Source organism: Bufo gargarizans, chromosome 3 (assembly GCF_014858855.1).
Source record: "Bufo gargarizans isolate SCDJY-AF-19 chromosome 3, ASM1485885v1, whole genome shotgun sequence".
Lineage (NCBI taxonomy): Eukaryota > Metazoa > Chordata > Amphibia > Anura > Bufonidae > Bufo > Bufo gargarizans.
The window spans coordinates 607,962,609-607,983,174 of record NC_058082.1 but is presented as its reverse complement, the minus strand read 5'-3'; the positions used below and the strand labels follow the sequence as shown (position 1 = coordinate 607,983,174).

The 20,566-nt window shown below is 44.7% G+C and overlaps 2 protein-coding genes across 5 annotated transcripts in view; one reads left to right on the top strand and one right to left on the bottom strand.

The window, feature by feature from the left end:
- LOC122930851 (ADP-ribosylation factor-like protein 13B) overlaps nucleotides 1–20,566 on the top strand; it is a 49,198-nt gene that overhangs the window by 13,262 nt on the left and 15,370 nt on the right. For both annotated transcript variants that reach the window (XM_044284506.1, XM_044284505.1), the window contains exon 5: nucleotides 19,162–19,267. In XM_044284506.1, coding sequence (XP_044140441.1) covers nucleotides 19,162–19,267 — 106 coding nt within the window. The remainder of the gene's footprint in view (nucleotides 1–19,161; nucleotides 19,268–20,566) is intronic.
- Nucleotides 6–16,602, bottom strand: LOC122930852 (syntaxin-19-like). Of its 3 annotated transcripts, none has more exons than XM_044284510.1 (2): nucleotides 16,556–16,602; nucleotides 6–1,767 (listed from the first exon to the last, which is right to left on the bottom strand). In XM_044284510.1, the coding sequence occupies exon 2, from the start codon at nucleotides 1,718–1,720 to the stop codon at nucleotides 854–856; it is 867 nt and encodes a 288-aa protein (XP_044140445.1). In that variant the 5' UTR covers nucleotides 1,721–1,767; nucleotides 16,556–16,602; the 3' UTR covers nucleotides 6–853. The 3 variants fall into 3 exon arrangements, with proteins under 3 accessions (XP_044140445.1, XP_044140442.1, XP_044140443.1); XM_044284507.1 differs by lacking the exon at nucleotides 16,556–16,602 and adding an exon at nucleotides 9,398–9,630; XM_044284508.1 differs by lacking the exon at nucleotides 16,556–16,602 and adding an exon at nucleotides 2,931–2,952.

Below are 20,566 nucleotides of genomic sequence, written 5' to 3'. Positions count from 1 at the left end.
GGCATTGTGCTGTGTGATCAAACTGCACATTTCAGAGTGGCCTTTTATTGTGGGCCGTCTAAGGCAAAGCTGTGCAATATTCATGCTGTGTAATCAGCACCTTGATATGCCAGAAGTGAGGTGTGATGGAGTATTTCAGCAAAGGAGAAGTGCTCGCTAACACAGATTTAGACAGATTTGTGAACAATATTTGAGAGTAATGGGTCTTTTGTGTATGTAGAAAATGTTTCAAATCTTTGAGTTCAGCTCATGCAAAATGGGAGCAAAACCGAAAGTGTTGCGTTTATATTTTTGTTCAGTGTATGTTTGAGGAAGACATTATGGAAGCCCAAAAAAACACCAGTTCCTTCTCAGTTATGATTCTACACTGAAGCACAGCCGTTACGCATACTTTAAGAAAATCGGCTACGTTTTTAGGAGATCAGGGATAGTATCCTTCTAAGTGCTGGCCATTGATATTGTCTAGACACCAGTTTTTAGTCCATGCAGTGCGTGAGAAGGCAGAGGAGAGCCCGCGTGTCCTTGCAGGAAACACCCTTCCATTTATAGCACTTTCCATGGAGCAGGATGTTGATGATTCTGTGGTGGATGCCCTGAAATTAAGATAAAAGTTCAAAGTGCCCTTTAAAGGCTTACTTCATAAAGAAGAAATGGAGAGCTGAAGGCTATAGTGTGAACAAAGACTTGCATTTGTCTTAGAGAAAAAAGCCATCAGAGAACTGACGTCTCTCAGCTCTGGTAATACATAACTTTTATTGTACAACATGAACTATATAAAATAAATGTGATATGAAATCTGTAGCTTATAAAATGTCAAAATAAATAATGTAAACCGCAAAAGTCAAGTGACCAATTAACAGCAAGGACAGCAGCAGCAGAACAGCATCTTGCATGGGTTTCTCCTCTTGTATTTCACGGCCAACTTAATCTTCTCATTGGTGCTTTGGACGTAGTCCTCTGTGTTCTTTGTAGCCATTTCTATGTTGTTTAGAGTCTCTCCTTGCTCCTCAACTAAAATCGAAATTTGCAGAAAAAGGTCTTTCAGGTCCTTGATCTGATTCTCTAAACTGATCAATTCTTTGTGTCTCTGCTCGATCTCGTTCAGTTGCCCCTTGGTAATTTTGACTTCCGTGATGAGGTTCTCGTTGAAGATATCCCATTTGCCCTGTTCCAGCATTTTGTTCACTTCCTCCTCACTGACCTCTTTGCCAGCCACTTCCAGCTGTCTTATGATGAACGTCTTACATTTGGCCTGCTTGCTGGTTATGGCCTCGTTATAGCGGAGCATTATGGATTTAAAGCTTCTGAACAGGGCAGCATGGTGGTTTTTAAGGATCCTGGTAAGACTAGATGAAGACCCTGTTTCGGTTTCTGCTCTCCGAACTTGTTGAGATAAGGTGTCCAGACGGTTATTTATGCTTTCTGCTTGGACCTTGATGTCCTTTGTTATATTGCTCTCTTTCTTTAGGACGCTAAATCTTCTCATTGAGGAGACGAGAACTTTTTGCTGCTGTCCAAACTTAGTCACATTTTCCGAAAGATCCGTAATATCATTTTGAAGCTTCCGTATTTCGTGTAAGAAGCCATGAAGGATAGGTTCTCTCTCAAAGACGACAGCTTGTGGCTGGATCTCTATAGCTTCTTCTCCAACATGCTCTGTTTTCTTGGACTCTTCCAAGTCTTTTGATTTTTGCATTAGCTCTTGAAGACGATCCTTCATCTTAACTGATCCGTAAATGTATCCAGATGTAAAATGGCCTTTAAGTTCTGGAAATGAACAAAACAAGGGACATATTACCACGTGGCTTCTGCTTATGATTTTTAATGCTGTTACATTCCCTGACAATCACACAGTTCGTCTTGGATTAGTATGACTAGTAAGGTGGACTTGCCACCTGAGATGTACAGTAGTAAAACATTATGGATGGTGCGTTGTAACGTTAAGGTCAATCCATATGTCTTTCTTCATTCTCCTGATAAAACCAGCCATAAGTGACATATACCCTTTTTTTTTCTTAAAAATATTGTGCGTTTCCTTTGCTTCACATGGATTTTTCATGGACCATAGTAAAGTGAAGCTAGGTTCACGTTGCCTTTTTTTTTTTTTTCCTCTTTTTGTCTAAATTTGGTTTGACATTGAATTTTTTTTACCAATGGAAAAAAAAAGCACTAAATACCATATGCTTTTTTTTTTTTAGCTATTTTTGGTCTTTTTACATTTATCAAATAGTTTATACCACTATTGTGAATAGATTCTAGCTCTCGCCATATTTGCGGCATAATTTATGACCTTTCACTTATCTTGACACTTTTCAAAAGTGATGGGAAAAATGGGCAGGACTTAGTGGGAGGGGACGTGGCCTTACGCAGCCTGACCGATTTACTGTAATTTATGCCCGAAACTGGTGTGAATGATACTTCAAATCTCTGCCAGCTCATAACTAGTGCAGCTTTGAGCTGCCTGGAAATATGCCAACTGTATTAAAGGGCCTGTGCCTCTCAATAATAAATCTGGTGCATTATGTGCAGATTGACTTCATACTACGAGGAGCCTTTTGTACCAGCAGTCTTGGGGCTCATGTATTGCGGACTGCAATCTGCCGTGTGCACTCCGTGGTCCGCGATCAGAAAAATATGACCAAAGATAGGACATGTAGGGACAAATCGGAAGCACTATGAAGCTCCTCAGTGGGCTTTCTCGTCCATGCATTTGCACCACAAAAGAGAAGACCTGTCCTGTCGTATTTTGCAGATCATGAACCCATTCAAGTCACTGGGTCTGCATCCACACCAGAGAGTGCACAGTCAGTGCCCGTGCATTACCGACTGCTATTTTACATTCATGAGCATGAGCCCTAAGTATGTCTGACCCAGTGTGTTTTCTATGTGCATTTTTTTATTTATTTTTTGGCAAACTGGACAGTATGTACCTCCTCTGATGTCACATTCTCTGTAGATCTCTATTAAAAAAAGAAAAATCGAAAAATTAAATTACATAAAGCTGAAAATACACAGATATTTTGTGGCATTTTTCAGCACTTTTGCAGTTTTTGTGCCATTTTCTGCATATACTGTTTTGCGGTGAAAACTAGCACCAGATGTCTGAAATGCAGGGCAGACAAGTAAGTGTTTTTTGCCTAGTGGCGTTTCTTTCTAATCTGTGGGGTTTTTGTGCCGCTGACCTTTTTTTAAATACCTTTTTTTTCCCACAAGTGTTTTTTCATCCCCATCTATAGGGGAAAAAAATAGTACTCACACTTTTGCTTTGCAAAAAACTGCCATAAAGATTGCACACGGCATGGAAAAAGACGCGAGCGATTTGTGCTACAGTGTTGAATTTGATTCTGCTGGGGCGGTATTTTGTGCTACACTGCGGTATTGCTGCCCCCCTCTGCTTGTGTTGCCCAGTCTTTTGTCATTTTGGACCCACCTACAACATGGGGCCTCTTTTTTTAGGTTTTTTTCCAGGGCCACTTTAAGCTCCCAGTCCGCCCCTGACTACGCACGAAGCCCGTGATAAAGCCGCGTTACATGGAGTGGGGCGAATGCTCGGACAGACTTGTAATTGTGACATTTGGGTACATTATGTGACTGGGCATAACCTTTAGTTTATAAAGATGGCACTTAAGGCTGATTTGTTTATGATATCCTGGCCAGAGCTGGTGACTCAGAATAAAGTTCAGTTTAAGGGCATGTGAAAGCAAACTTGTGTTACTATAATAACACGCAATTCAGCCGGGCGGCAGGAAGTCTCCTACTGGATCCCCCAGCCCTGTGAAGAAGACATTAAACAGTCCCCAGTGAGATAAGTATCTTGGTTAGAGCGGGGCAGCCATCTTTGCTCCCTGGTTGGGGTACATTTATCTGACCAATTTCTGTCCAATCCCATTTTTTTTACTGTGGTCCTAATGCGCTTTAAACCTGCACATATACCTTTTTATGGCTGTGCAGTGACTGCCAGGCACCTGCTCTTAAGGCCAGGTGGGGTCCCAGCTGTTTAATTCCTTAGTCAGGGATGTCAAACTCGTGGCCCTCCAGCTGTTGCAAAACTACAACTCTCATCATGCCTGGGCATACTACAGCTATCAGGAAATGATAGGAGTTGTAGTTTTGCAACATCTGGAGGGCCATGAGTTTGACATCCATGCCTTAGATGGTGCGGTCAATAGTGACCTCAGCATCTAAGGCATTTCAGAGGGAGAGGCCTCCCTCTGTCCCCCAATGGAAAAGACGAGAAAAAGATTTTACAGGTGAGTTTCACAAAAATCTCCTTTCACACTCGCGTTTTGGGCGGATCCGTCATGGATTTGCAAAAACAGATCCGTTACAATAATACAACCGCCTGCATCCGTCATGAACGAATCAGTTTGTATTATCTGTAACATAGCCAAGACGGATCCGTCTTGAACACCATTGAAAGTCAATGGAGGACAGATCCGTTTTCTATTGTGCCAGAGAAAACAGATCCGTCCCTATTGACATACATTGTGTGCCGGGACGGATCCGTTTGGCTCAGTTTCGTCAAGCGGACAGCAAAATGCTGCAAGCACCGTTTTGGTGTCCGGCTCCAGAGCAGAATGGAGACGGAACGGAGGCAAACTGATGCATTCTGAGCGGATCCTTTTCTATTCAGAATGCATTAGGGCAAAAATGATCTGTTTTGGACCGCTTCTGAGAGCCCTGAACGGATCTCACAAACTGAAAGCCAAAACGCCAGTGTGAAAGTAGCCTTACTACATTATAGGCTGATTTCAGTTCTCCCGGAGATCTTCCTGGGTGGGTGTACAAGGTTCACATGCAGAGCATTCATGGCATGTGTAAAAGCTCGTGGCAACCCGCTATTGTGCTCTGTCTAGTAGTATAATGGTTGTGCAACTCAAGTTTTGTGTTTTGTAAATAAAGTTGGTTGAGTTCATACCCGGCCTGCCCTCTGTCACACTGCAGTTGTACCGTACAGGTGTAATACACAGACCCTACCGCCTCTAGCATCACAGGGGTTCCGTTATGTTTTTTTTCAGATCTTACCTTTGCCTATTTATCCAGATTCAGCAAAAGCTGCTCGGGGAAGTCATTCTCAAACAAAGGATCTTTATTATTATTTTATTTCTAAGCGATTGCTGCATTAAAGGGTCTCTTGAGTTTTCATAAAACTTTTTGATATGTCATAGAGATCCTTAAAAAAAAAAAAGGGGGTCAAAACGCCACGCAAACTCCAAAATGGTAGAAAATAAAAACTTCAGATCGACCAGCAAAAAGGAGCCCTCATACATCTCTGTAGGCGGTACTATTAAAAAGTTCAGGGGGGTGACAATAAGGTGAAGCAAATAAACCCAAATTTTTTTTTCTTCAAAATTTGCATATATATATATATATATATATATATATATATATATATATATATATATATATATATATATATATATATATAACAATATCAATGTGGTATCTCTGTAATCTTACTGACCCAAAGAACAAAGGTAACAGATCGGTTTTACCACATAAGTAACGCCATAAAAACTAAGCGCATAAAACTATGGTAGAAAAGTTCTGAATTTTTCTTCATCTCATTTTAAATTTTTTATTTTCTTTCCAGCTTTCCACTACAATGTATGCAAGATTAAATGGTACCATTAGAAACTACAAATTGTCCCACGAAAAAAAAAAAGTCCTCATACATATGGGAATAGAAAAATTAAAAAAGTTATGGCTCCAGAAACCCAGGGAATGGAAAAAAAAAAACACAAAAATGGAAGATCGCCCAGTAATAAAGCGGTTAAACACTCGGGAAAACCCCTCTAAGCTGGACATACATGTTCAGTATTATGACCCAGTGAGATGATGTGGCTGAGCATAAAGCTGGCCATACACCGAACACAAGGACGGTCTTGCTGGTTTCATACGACTAGTGGCAGCCAACTATTTTCTATGGTATATGACCATGTTAAGGGACTGCGGAGCCATTTAGCACCTCAGATGAGCTTTCACAAACATATTGGAGAAATCGTGATCGCTGTCTCACCTGAATAACCATCTGTGCAACTCAAAGGGCTGTTTCACACGAGCGAGTTTGTTGCGGGAATCGCGCTCTGTGAGTGAGCGTGATCCTGTCTGGACTTGCAGGAGCGCACGGCATTATACTGATTTATAATGCTATGTGCCTCTGCTTGACCTTACTGCTACAGAATCACACCGACTGCTTTAAGTCACTATGATCCTGTAGAATTAAGGTCAAGCAGAGGCACATCGCATTATAAATCCTAATGCCGGTCCAGAACTGAGGATCGTGCTCTCACGCGGAGCATGATTCCCGCAATGGACTTGCTTGTGTGAAACGGCCCTAAGGAGATGTGCAGGCTTGGGGATCTATGGCACGGCAAGCTTGTCGGGGGATCCAGGTGTTAGATGCAGAATGTGGCTGTGTGAATGAGGGCTGATCCAGCTTTTTCATATTGATAACTTCTCCTCTGGATTGACCATCGATATCAGATCAATGGGGTCAGACTCCGAGCACCCCGCCATCGGAATAAGGGTCCATTCACATGTCCGTTGTTTCTTTCCGGATCAGTTCCGTTTTTTTGGGAACAGATCCGGACCAGTTGCGTACCCATTCATTTTCAATGGGTCCTGAAAAAAAACGGACAGCACAATGCGTGCTGTCCGTTTCCGTTGTTCCGTTCCGCATGTCCGAAAAAATATAAAACTTGTCCTATTATTATCCGCAAAATCGGATCCTGGTACAATACAAAGTCAATGGATCCGCAAAAAACGGATGATATACGGATGACATTTTCAGGAACAACGGATCCGCAAAAAACAGACCGCAATTCGGGATATAGAAAAATACTGACGTGTGAATGGACCCTAAGACACAGTGGTTTGGGTGAAATCCTAGACAAATGCACAACAGATTTTCTGCCCCTTGGGACAGAATTTGCTGGTGAAATTTTGGCACTGATACCGCATTTAAATTCCGCCGGCGGCTTCGTGGTGTCTGCCTCCCATTGTTTTCCTAAAGCTGTGATGGCTGTCCGCTCGTGGCGTAGCTTCGTGGAATGTGCCTGCCATCTAGATTTTCTTCTCCCTTCTGCTGCTAGGTGTTTCTAATAAGTATTGACCATGAGATTCCAGTTTTCACCATCAGTAGGGGTTCGGGTGGCCTCACCTGCACTAATTAGATATTTATGGCACGTCTCATCCATATTGGGATACAGAACACGAAGTGGCCATATGCACTAAAACATCTGCATGTGTTAGGCCTCATTCACACGTCTTTGTCCATGTTGACAAAAAAATACGTTTGTCTGCATGAGCCCTTAGGCTGAAAATTAGTTTCCAGAGCATTTTCTAGCAACGATCCATGAAAACCACTGATCAAACACGGGGGGCATCTGTACTGTCTGTGGTTTTCACAGACCCTTAGACTGCAATGTACTTGAGGGATCTATAATCGCGGACACAAAGGTGAAAGAGGCCACGCATGTGGATTTTTCATGGAACTTGAATTGTGAGCCCCATTGGATGGATTTCACCCAATGAAAAAGAATAATCCTAAATAAATTGATAAAGTGTGGATTTGTAATCCGCACTGCAGGTCAGTCTCCACAGCATGTGGGTGAGAAATATAGGACTCCTGCACACGACCCTATGTCTTTCAGTGTTCTGTGGGCCGTTTTTCCCGGATCAGTTTTTTTTTGTTAAGTATTGTTTCCGGTTCCGTTATTCCGTATGGCGCATACAGTAATTGCATAGAAAAATTGGGCTGGGCATAACATTTTCAATAGATGGTTCCGCAAAAACGTAACGGATACGGAAGACATACGGAATGCATTCCGTATGTTTTCCGTTTTTTTTTTTTGCAGACCCATTGATTTGAATGGAGCCACGGAACGTGATTTGCGGGCAATAATTATTGATACTGAGGATATTGTTACTTTGGAGAGAGTTCAGAGAAGAGCTACTAAACTGGTACATGGATTGCAGGACAAAACTTACCAGGAAAGACTAAAGGACCTTAACATGTATAGCTTGGAAGAAAGACGAGACCGAGGGGATATGATAGAAACTTCTAAATACATAAAGGGAATCAGCAAGGTAAAAGAGGAGAGAATATTTAAAAGAAGAAAAACTGCTACAAGAGGACATAGTTTTAAATTAGAGGGGCAAAGGTTTAAAAGGAATATCAGGAAGTATTACTTTACTGAGAGAGTAGTGGATGCATGGAATAGCCTTCCTGCAGAAGTGGTAGCTGCAAATACAGTGAAGGAGTTTAAGCATGCATGGGATAGGCATAAGGACATCCTTCATATAAGATAGGGCCAGGGGCTATCCATAGTACTTAGTATATTGGGCAGACTAGATGGGCCAAATGGTTCTTATCTGCCGACACTTTCTATGTTTCTAATAATAGGACATGTTCTATCTTTAAACGAAACGGAACGCATACGTGTTTTTTTTTTTTTTTTTCCGGAACCATTGAAATAAATGGTTCCGTATACGTAACGCAAAAAACGGCCCGTAAACGAAAAAAAAAACGTTTGTGTGCAAGAGGCCTTACTAAAATTTCAGCTGCTTTGCTGGTAACTTTGCAGATTTTCTACAAGCAGTTCTGCAGTGGAAACACTACAGAGTATCAGCCGCTTGTCATCAAACCTCTAAGTTTTCTTTTTTCCTAAACTTTTTTCATTTATATGTCCATCTGCCATTTGTCCCTTCATACACGATACATAGGCCCTGATTTATCACGCCTTTATGCCGGAAAATAAAGCTTTTGTGAGTTTTTGGGACTCTCATAATTTTTTTTTTTTTACTTTTTTGCATTTTTACACCACTTATTCAGTTTTTAAATATGGCTGGGAAAGTCGGCGGGATTAGCTATATTAATGAGCTTCACTCCAGATTCGTCACCAAGACTTTTTTTAAAAAGCTGCAAAAAAGTCTCTCTCCCTCCAGTAGGACGGCGGAGTAGGAGAACTGGAGGAGCTTTTCTAGACAAAAGTGTCCGGTTTTAGGACAAGCGACATTTGATGAATGTGGAATAAAGTCGTCCAATGCAGACTCGAGCAAAACTCGAGTGTATACAACACACACTTGGCCTATTTTGTGCCCTGTGTATATACGTTTTATGATCTATTATTTTAGTATCTTGCCCTGTGACGTTCCCTGTAATAGGCACAAGAGGCACTAAACTTTCTGGCGATTATGGCAAGGATTTCTTCGAATCCTCATGTCGTCCGCCCTGCCGAACCCTATAGCTGCCCTCGCCCGGCAGAAACTGCTGATAACAGATGTCTAGAGACGATAGAATGTACTGCCCGGTGTAATAATATATCTACAAACCAAATATTAGATAATAAACAGCACCCAACATCCAGTAAGTACACGTAGAGGCGTCACTTACCTCTGTGGTATTGCCCTCAGTCGGTGTATGGTGTAGCCATGCTGGACGTCTCTTTCCCTCTGTGACCCAGGAGTGCCCGCAGTCTCATGGGCCAGTCACTTCCATTGAAGGCAGTGTTTGGAGAATGACCTAGTGCTTCACATTCACATTACTGGGAGGAATCTGGTCCTGCCTGTTATGGGGCTGTGCTGGGCATGTAGAGGAGTGGCAGCCGCACAGCAGAGCTGAATATCGTCTGCTACTTATAAAGGAAGAATGTGTCTGTTCTGCTTCCCTGTGGAGCACGGGGCCGGACATGCTAATTACAATGACTTCTTGTATCTGCTTATCTGCATATGTACAGATGAGCTCATGACTTTACAATGAGTGGTGCTGGCTGCCAGTTTCACATAGGACTACAGAATAGTGGATGACGTAGTTGAAGACTTCTAGAGTGATTGACCGATGGTAGATTGTACATATTTTGCTACGGATGTAGCAGGGTTAACACACATGCGTATATAGATCTTGTGATTTTGGAGGACCGCATTAAAGGGGTTGTCTCACTTCAGCAAATTTCATTTATCATGTAGAGAATGTTAATACCAGGCACTTACTAATGTAATGTTATTGTCCATGTTGCCTCATTTGCTGGCTGGATTCATTTTTCCATCACATTATACACTGCTCATTTCTAGGAGTAACGACCACCCTGTAATCCAGCAGCGGTGGTCGTGCTTTCACACTATAGGAAAAAGAGCAAGGCTTTCTGGTGGCCGGGAGCGCACATAGGCACACATGTACCAGCAGCTAATGTATCCACGTTGGGATGGAAAAATGAATCTAGCCAGCAATGGTAGCAATATGGACAATCGCAATACATTAGTGTCTTGTAGTAACTTTTTCTACATGATAAATTTACTGAGGTGAGACAACCCCTTTAAAGGAGGAAAAGAGACAGTGGGGCAAGTTTACTAATCCTAAGATTAGAGAGAAAAAAAACATCACTGCCGTGTTCCAAACTGGTCACTTTATTGGAAGAAAAAACACTCAAGCAATAAAAATAAAAAAACATAACCTTCTTGACGCGTTTTGGGCACCCAGGTCCTTTGTCAAAAGAATCAGAGAATCAAATAATTATTTCGACAAAGGGCCTGGGTGCCCAAAACGCGTCAAGAAGGTTTGTTTTTTTTTTTGTTTTTTTTTATTGCTTGAGTGTTTTTTCTTCCAATAAATTGACCAGTTTGGAACACAACAGTGCTGTTTTTTTTTCTCACTTGGAGTCTCTGCTCACGGTGACACGCCGACAGCCTTCTGGATATTGTGGTTCTCTAAAGGAGCTGGCGAGGGGGAGATTCCCCTTATCGTGTTTCTTTTTAATCCTAAGACTAGACAGTCAAAAAATGCACCAGGGTCAAAGGGTCCGTTCCTGAATAATAAATCTGGCGCACCTTTAGACTGCCTAGTAGTTGGGTTACTTAACGCTACAATGGTGCTCCAACATTTTGGGAAATTTCTGGTACAAAATTTTGCATCTTAAGCCATGCCACCTTTCCGGTAGACCATGACCCCCCTCCTTTGTTTTGATAAATCGGGGAAGATTGTCTAGAACATTTAATAAACGTGGTGCAAAGCACATTCGCCATAGGTCAAATTACACCAGAAATTTGGGGCATATTTCTGGTTTCTAGATATTGATGAACTATCCTTAGGATCAGATCAGAGGAGTCCAACATCCGATACCCTCACTCTGTTTTTGGCACACAGCAGTGCCAAAAACAACACAGTGGATGGAACCAGGAGGAGAAGACTCGGCTCTCATTCAGGAGGACGGCGATTTGGAGGTTGGCAACCCCCTCTTTTTGGGAAGACCCGGGAAGGGAAGCATATGTAACTTTCCTGGAGGTGGCTCACGGCTCTTTCACTCCACGACCTCCACTGCTCCGCCGAGCTCCTTGGTTGTAGACTTCTTGTTTGACGCCACCTCAGCCAATCGCTAGCTGCAGAGATGACCCACTCCCCTTGTTTCATGACAAATGGTCATGTGACCCAGCGGGATCAGGTCACTGCTAAGGCCAGCAATTTGCTGCGGCGGTGTTAGACAGAAAGTCTACATCCAGGGAGCCCAGAGGAGCAGTGGAGGCTGTGAAGCAAAGGAGATGGGAGCCAGTGCTGGGAAGCAGGTAAGTATGGTCCTATGGTTAGACCCCCCCCCCCCCCCCCCCCCCAAGGTGCACAACCTCTTTTAAGAAACACAGGATGAAACATTTCATATCTCATTCACATGCTCAAATAAATGGCATAGAATAACGAGCAGGCACCCACCAAAATGTTCATGATGGCAGCTGGTTCCACATGGAAAGGTACGGATTCGCTTCACTGAATTACAATGGCGTCAGTCCACATGCCGATCCACTGGCCAATCTGCAGCAGTTTTTTCTTTGGATTTCTGTCACAGATGTCTATGCCATATCTATGGCAAATCTGTGCTGTGTGAGCACGGCCTGATAATCCTACCGTTGGTTATACTTGCTTGATGCTTGTTTAGAAACCATATCAATTACAAATTTAGCTCTGCTACATCTGTAGTGTATTGTAACCGTCAACTGTTGTTTATGGAGCTGGAGCGCTCACTGTATTCACTTCTTAATGTGCCTCGCTGAAATGGTTAAAGAGGATTTGTTCTGGGCAGACGAATATATCAGACCGGTTGGGCTGGTTCGTGCGTTGTCAGTTCGAGGGGTGGTACACTGCACGTGTTTGTGCCCGCTGCTGGCGAAGATGCCCAGCATCACCTGCATGGAAACTTACTGTTAGGCCCCTTTCACACGGGCGAGTTTTCCGTGCGGGTGCGATCCGTGCGGCGAACGTATGGCACCCGCACTAAATCCTGACCCATTCATTTCTATGGGGCTGTGCACATGAGCGATGTTTTTAACGCATCACTTGTGCGTTCAGTTGAAATCGCAGCATGCTCTATATTTTCCGATTTTGACGTGACGCAAGCCCCATAGAAGTGAATGGGGTGTGTGAAAATCGGATGGCATCCGCAAGCAAGTACGGATGCCGTGCGATATGCACGCATGGTTGCTAGGAGACCATCGGGATGGAGACCCGATCATTATTATTTTCCCTTATAACATGGTTATAAGGGAAAATAATAGCATTCTGAATACAGAATGCATAGTAAACCAGCGCTAGAGGGGTTAAAAAAATAAAATAAAAATTTAACTCACCTTAGTCCACTTGCTCGCGAAGCTGGCATCTCCTTGTGTCTCCGCTGCTGATGAACAGGACCTGGGGTGAGCTGCTCCATTAAATAGAGCTTAAGGACCTTCGATGACGTCACTCCGGTCATCACATGGTCTTTTACCATGGTGAATCACCATGGTAAAAGATCATGTGACGTACCATGTGATGACCGGAGTGACGTCATCGAAGGTCCTTAACCTGTATTTAATGGAGCAGCTCACCCCAGGTCCTGTTAATCAGCAGCGGAGACACAAGGAGATGCCGGGCTTCGCGAGCAAGTGGACTAAGGTGAGTTAAATTTTTTTTTTTTTTTTAACCCCTCTCACGCCCGTGTGAAAGAGGCCTTAGGGTACATGCGCCGTGCGTTCAGGATTTATGTGCGGAGAATCCACACTGAAATCCACAGGTAAATCTGTGCGGTCAATTGGCATCAATTGGTGCGGATTTGGTGTGAAAAAAAAAATCTGCATCGTGTGCATTGAGAATTTCAAATTCTCATAGAATACAATGTACATGGAAAATCCGCACGCAATCCTGATCGTGTGCATTTAGGCTAAAGGTGCATTCACATGACCGTACATATTTTTGTGGTCCACAAAATGTGGATGACGTCCATGTTGCGTCAGTTTTTTTTTTTTTTTTTTTGCGGACCAGTTGTAACCGTTCCTATTCTTGTCTGCAAGACGGACAAAAGTAGGACATGATTTATCTTCTTTGCAGGGCTGCAGAACGGACATACGGATGCTGTCCACATTTTTTGCTGCCCCATTGAAATAAACGGGTCTGTATCCGATACGCCCAAAAAAAATGCAGATCGGATGCGGAGCATAAATACGGGCTTAACTGTGAAATTGGTACAATACATGGGGGGGGGGGGATATCCAGTATACATAGGATGTTTTAGGTCATACGTGTTTTACTCTGCAGTGTGCCATCTTTTCTGCCAGGACGGATGACTTGTGGGTAACGTTCTTATTCTCTCCCCTTTTATTTTGCTCAGTAGAAGTGCTGGTAAAACCCTAAAACTCTCCCATCTCATCTGTGCCCCCAGAGCAGCACCTCCTGGCCGCGCTCCGGCTCTGCTCAGTCACTGACGTAGATGGTGATGTGGATCCTCTCAATGTCCTTACACCAGGGCTGATCATGGCCACAGTATGAAGTGCTCAGGACACAGCGTGACGTAAAAGGACTTTATTACACTGCGTTCCTGTTTGATTCCTATAAACCACTTTGTGATGCTTCAGATGCCCCTGACCGGATACTAGATTTGTATAGATCCCTGTACAGGTTCTGCCAGAGTTTAAAGGGGTTGTCCAGGTGTCCTCTGATTGGCGGCAGTCACAAGAACCTCTTTCAAAGGGGTTGTCCAAGGTTAGGAAAAACATGGCTTCATTCTTCCAAAAACAGCACCATCCCGGCCCGCAGGTTGTGTGCAGTACCGAAGCTCTGCCCCCTTTTAATGTGCCCTGCAACAGCTGTCCGGGCAGAGAAGGATCGGGCAGTTGGATTTCAACATGCTTGATTCTTTTATTCTGAAAAAGAGAGAAATTTCCTCTCCCCGCATGCGAGGCCTCTGTATGGGGGGCGTCAGAGGGGATTATTAGACTGCACGCATCCTTCTTCCCGCATTCAGATCTCATCGCCCGTGTAATCAGACCAGTGTAAACGAGCTCCGATGGACATGTTATCCTCCATTGGCGGATCCGTTTTTTATTTTTTCAGCGCACATTGGCTTACGATGGTTTTAGTGCCGGATCCAGATTCTTCATTTTCGATAAAATACCAGTGGATCTGTTCTGAACGGATGCAGCCGGTTGTGTTATTCAAACAGAAGTTTTTGGCTGTGGTTTTGAGATCCCCTGCCAGATCTCAAAACCGGACAGCAAAAACGCCTAAGGGTCCATCTATAGTGTATTGCGGATTCGCAATACACCTGGCCGGCACCCCCATAGAACTGCCTATTCTTGTCCGGACAAGAATAGGACATGTTCTATTTTTTGGCGGGGCTGCGGTCCGAAAATGCAGATGCGGAGAACACATAGTGTGCTCTCCGCATCTCTTCCGGCCCCATAGAGAATGAATGGGTCTGCACACATTCCCGATATTGCGGAACGGATGTGGACCCATTTGCGGACGTGTGAATAGACCCTTACCCTGATTTTTGGATGTTGGAGGACGTGGGATTAGGTGAGACAGCTTGTGATGCTTTTTTTTCCTGTTCCATGCTATTGCCATTATTTTGGTATCATGTAGCATTTTGCTGCCTATAAGTGTCGGTGGATACTGCCGAAGATCTCAGATGGATAGGGGCTTGCATACCCTTGTCTAGGGTGTGCACAAACGGCACCAGTCGTATCCGATAGCTGCTTATCCCCCTCCTAAACTATGCGAATATGGGGGTGCCGATTACTGACGCAACTCTTGTTCAGCCGCTGTGGTATACGTATGCGCTATTTCCACCTGCTCAATCTCTTATTACTATATTAGTGTCATATGCCCTGAGAGTAAGGCTGGTCCGCCCTGGTTCGCTTTCTTTATTAGTAGTGCGCTCTATTTGAAGCCATTCTCTAATCAGACGTTTCTTATCAGCTTTTGGTCACAAAGCCAACAGCACGTGGGAGCCGCCTCCTGCATGAGCCATGCGATAAGACAGTCCCGTGGTCGGTAACTGGGGAGGACTGGGAACTTAAAGTAGCCATGGAAAAAAATACTGAAAGTGGCCCCATGTTGGGGGTCCAAACTGATGGAAGGCAGAGCCAGCAATACCATATTGTGCCAGGTTATATCACCCCAACAGAGCCAAATACCACAGTCCATCACAAAATACATCCCCAAAAGCTTCCACTGTGGCCCCCTGGGCATCGGTCCACCGGGAAATTTCCCTGTAAGGTCTATGGCCAATCCGCCCCTGGTCGATAACATGTAAGCCTGGCTCCTATGTATTATCTTGCCTGTTGGTTTTTGTGATTAACTGTTTGTTTTCTGGTTTCAGGGTATGACTGAAACCAGAATCGAGCAGTCTTCCCATTATGAGTGTACGTCAGGCGGTGACGGGGCGGTGACATGTCAGTGACGTGTCAGGAATAACAACAGCTTCATTCTCTTTCATATTCACATGATGAGGGATGAAATAAAGGACGTGTTGCCTGTCCAGACATCGCCTGTGTCCACTGTAAACCAGGGGTAACGCCGCCATACCTTATCTTAATGGTTTACACTAGGAAGACAAAGGATTCCTAACCACAGGTTAATTAGACTGTGCAGTATGTGCATAATAATGAGTTGTCTGCCTGTGTGAATTGTATGGGCACCAAGGAATCCACTTATAAACCAGGCACAATGGGGCAGAGTCATCACAACTGGTGTAAAGGAAAACTGGCTTAGTTGCCAATAGCAACCAATCAGATTCCACCTTTCATTTTCCAAAAGAGCTCTTAAAAATGAAAGGTGGAATCTGATTGGTTGCTATAAACAACTAAGCCATTTTCTTACTTCACACCAGTTTTGATGAATCTTCCCTAGCTCAGCTGAATGCAGTCTGCTGTAAGGCCTCATCCACACAACCGTGGTTTGGGTCCGCATCCAAGCCGCATTTTTTGCGGGTCGGATGCGGACCCGTTCACTTCAGTGGGGCCGCAATAGGTGTGGAGCACTTTTGTATGCTGTCTGCATCCACACCTCTGTTCCCCGCCAAAAAATGAGAACATGTCCAATTCTTGTCCAAATTACGGACAAGGATAGGACTGCTCTATTGAGGGCTGGACGTTCAGTTCCGCAAAATATGGAAAGCATACAGCTGGCATCCATGTTTTGCAGATCTGCAATTTACGGACCACAAAACGGACACCGTTGTGTGCATAAGGCCTAATCCATATGATTAGTTAAAGAGGACCTTTCACTAGTATACAAACGAAAAACTAACTATACCTGTGGGCAGAGCGGCGCCCAGGGGTCCCCCTGCACTTACTAGTATGCCTGGGCGCCGCTCCGTTCGCCCGGTATAGGCTCCGGTGTCTCAGCTCCATCTGTTGTACTGGACTGATTTTTTGTAGGAGGCGTGTCGCTTGCTGCAGCACTGGCCAATCGCAGCGCACAGCTCATAGCCAGTCTATGAGCTGTGTGCTGCGATTGGCCAGCACTGCAGCAAGGGACACGCCTCCTACAAAAAAATCAGTCCAGTACAACAGATGAAGCTGAGACACCGGAGCCTATACCGGGCGAACGGAGCGGCGCCCAGGCATACTAGTAAGTGCAGGGGGACCCCTGGGCGCCGCTCTGCCCACAGGTATAGTTCGTTTTTAGTTTGTATACGAGTGAAAGGTCCTCTTTAAGTGCACAAGGGCAGGACCAAGCCGCTCTGTGCACCGTCGCTCCTCCTGCTTCCTCTGCCACCTTTTCCTCTCCTTAATTGACAGCGCCAGCGTCTGGACTGAAGGAGAAGGTGGGGCTGGCAGAGGGAGCAAGGGTGCACAGAGCGGCTTGGGTCTGCCCTCGGTGCAATTAACTGCTCATTTGCATATAGATTAAAAATACATTATTTTTTCATATACCTTTTGATTTTTCAATGGTTCTGCTCAGTTTTTTAACCATGTGGAGTAAGGATCAGATACAAAACTGACATGGCAACGCTTCTTCCCGCTTTGTGTGTGTGTATTTTAATTTTTTTTTCCTTCCTCTTTTTATAACAGGTTTAAGTACTCTTTAAAGGAGTCTGTCACCAAAATGTCACCTCCTGCACTGCTTACGTAATGCTGTAGCACAAATAAACATACCGTTACAAGGCAGGTCAGATGAGGGGATAAGCCTCATTCGCACATCAGTGTTCCACATAGTGTGCTGTACGCGTTCTCCATCACGTCCCTTTTAGTCTATGGGTCAGTGAAAACCACGGATGTCATCTGTGTTGCATCCGTATTTCACAGATCATTAAGAAGAGATGCTTTGAAAATTATTTTTCAGCTGTTCAGTGTCAGTGAAACATGGATGGAACACGGACAGCAAAAAACGGACACACAGACCCAACACGGATCCTTCACGGATGCATCACTGACCGTCTGCACACGGATTTGTATAAGCAAAACTTCGTGGCACTCTGCCGTCCGTTTGCCGCTGGAAGTCGGGTTCCCACCCCGTTTCAACAATAATATAAAAATCTAAAAACTCCAGCAAATAGCGTTGCAAAAAGGAATCTTTTAATAGACATATGCGGCTGTGTATAATTCATGACGTTTCGGCCATACATTAGCCTTCATCAGACTACAGAAAAAAGAGGAAAAGAAAGAAAAATAAAGTAAATAATATAAACACATCTTATATATACATATTTATATAGTGTGCCATGGCAAGTGACATGGAATGTGGCACACGGATTTGAGCACGGACGTGTAGATGAGGCTTTAAAGGGGTTTTCCGGGATCAAGATTTTTTTTTTAACTGTTAAATCACTGCAGAAGGGCTTTTACAGTCCTCCACTGATTGGCCAAGCACCGCCCCTGGCCACTTGGTTGCCAAGCACTTCCCCTGGCCACTTGGTTGCCAAGCACTTCCCCTGGCCACTTGGGGGCCAAGCACCGCCCCTGGCCACTTGGGGGCCAAGCACCGCCCCTGGCCACTTGGGGGCCAAGCACCGCCCCTGGCCACTTGGGGGCCAAGCACCGCCCCTGGCCACTCGGGGGCCAAGCACCGCCCCTGGCCACTTGGGGGCCAAGCACCGCCCCTGGCCACTTGGGGGCCAAGCACCGCCCCTGGCCACTTGGGGGCCAAGCACCGCCCCTGGCATTACGTAAGCAGTGCAGGAGGTGACATTTTGGTGACAGACTCCCTTTAAAGTGATTTGTTCTATTCAGCGCTGCAGTACCATTCATCTGCACTGCCCCTTGTACAGACCTGTACTGTTCCATTCAAACAGCTGATCAGTGGAGATGCTGAGAGTTGGACCCCTTTCTGGGGATAAGTGATCAGTATTACAGTCTGTGAAAACCCCTTTAACGGGGTTGTGTCACTTCAGGAAATGACATTTATCATGTAGAGAAAGCTGATACAAGGCACTTACTGATGTACTGTGATTGTCCATATTGCCTCCTTTGCTGGCTGGATTCATTTTTCCATCACATTATACACTGCTGGTATCCAGGGGTTAATACCACCGCTGCAGGGCCTATATGGGGTGGCCAGGATAGGAGCTGCTGCGCATGTGTGACTGTGTGCTCTCGCTTTCTCGGCCACCAGAGAGGCCGGCGCCTTTTCCTGTAGTGTGCAAGCACGACCACCACGGATGGATTACAGGTTAGCCGTAAACCCTGGATACGAGCAGTGTATAATGTGATGGAAAAATGAATCCAGCCAGCAAAGGAGGTAATATGGACAATCACTATACATTAGTAAGTGCCTTGTATTAACTTTTTCTACATGATAAATGCCATTTGCTGAAGTGAGACACCCCTTTAAAGTTTCCTTGTTAAATTGTATGATCTCTCTTCTATATAAATTCCTAATCAACTGAATTATTTATATATATTTTTTTTACTTTGCAGCTTGGCAAATAAACAGGATCGGGAGGGCGCAATGGCAGAGGCTGATGTCATAGAGTTTCTTTCACTGGAGAAGTTGGTGAATGACAACAAGTGCTTATGTCAGATCGTAAGTACTCTTTTATATTGTATGTGTGATATAGTTTATCGGGGATAATGTATTTTGTTGTTTGTGTGACCTTGTATTGTTATTTTTTGCTTTAAAGGGGTTGTCCCATCTTGCTGTTTCCACGGCAAGGTGGCACTAAGCACAGGACCTGGGTGGCTTGTTTACTTCCTCCCTGGCATGGGCACCTGCTCCTCTGCAACCAATGTTTAGTTTCAGCAGTGACCTCTCCTGCACATGTCTGCTGAAGCCAGTGGCTGGCTGCAGTGGAGTAGATGACTATGTGCATGCCGCGGACCGGAAAGGGGAGGGAGCAGGTAGGTATGACAACACCTTTAAACTCACAATGCCAGCTGAAGCTGCTGATTTCAGGGGACTGGTGTACAGCCTCGTGCATGGTGGCCTTCCAAATGTCTCACTATGGCAGGAAAGAGGGTTTCGGCAAGGTTAATGGTTTTGTTAACAGGTGATGTCACTAGCCCTTGATTTTTGGGCCCAGAGACCTGAGCACAGTTATTTTAGTGTTCACCTTCTTTTTAGGTTACTTTCTTAAAGGGAACCTGTCACCTATTTTGACCATATAAAACTGTTAACATAGCAATGTGCAATAAAGTACCTTTATTCCAGCATGTGTCTTCTTTCTTTTATTCAACTTTTCATTTAGATGAAAAAGCGATTTTTCTCATATGCTAATTACGTCTCAAGGTGCCCAGAGGGGCGTTATTCCTCTCCTCAAGTGCCCAGTAACGCTCCCCTGCAGTGCCCAGCCCGCCTTTCTTCCAAGCCCAGCACGCCTCCTAGGAAATAAATTTACTCCCACATCCTTGCCGAACGGCGCCACCCCCTCCACTACGTCATGTAATTTATTAACCCCACCATCCTTGCGTCGTTCTTTCTTGGCCTTCGAAATTCCGCGCAGCCGCAGTATCGCTCACTGCCTGCGCCTGTACGATACTCCTGCTCCTGAGGGCAACAGCCTTAATAGTGTCACTGGGCATGCGCCGAGCCCAGTGACGTAATCAAGGCGCTGTTGCCTCAGGAGCCGGTCTTCTGCCAAATCTCTATACCTTGCGAAAAAGTCTAATCTGGAAGTGACGCGGCCGCACCGGAATCAGCTGGAGGAGGGTGTGCGCGGCGCTGTGCAAGCGCACAGCTACCGGCTTAGCAAAGAATTATTGCAGTGCCGCGATAGAAGTACTTCGTACACCGCGCGTGCGCACTTAGGGGTATAGAGATTTTGCAGCGCAAAATGTTTCATCAGATCTCCCTACCCCTGAGTGCGCAGGCGCCCACAAATCATTA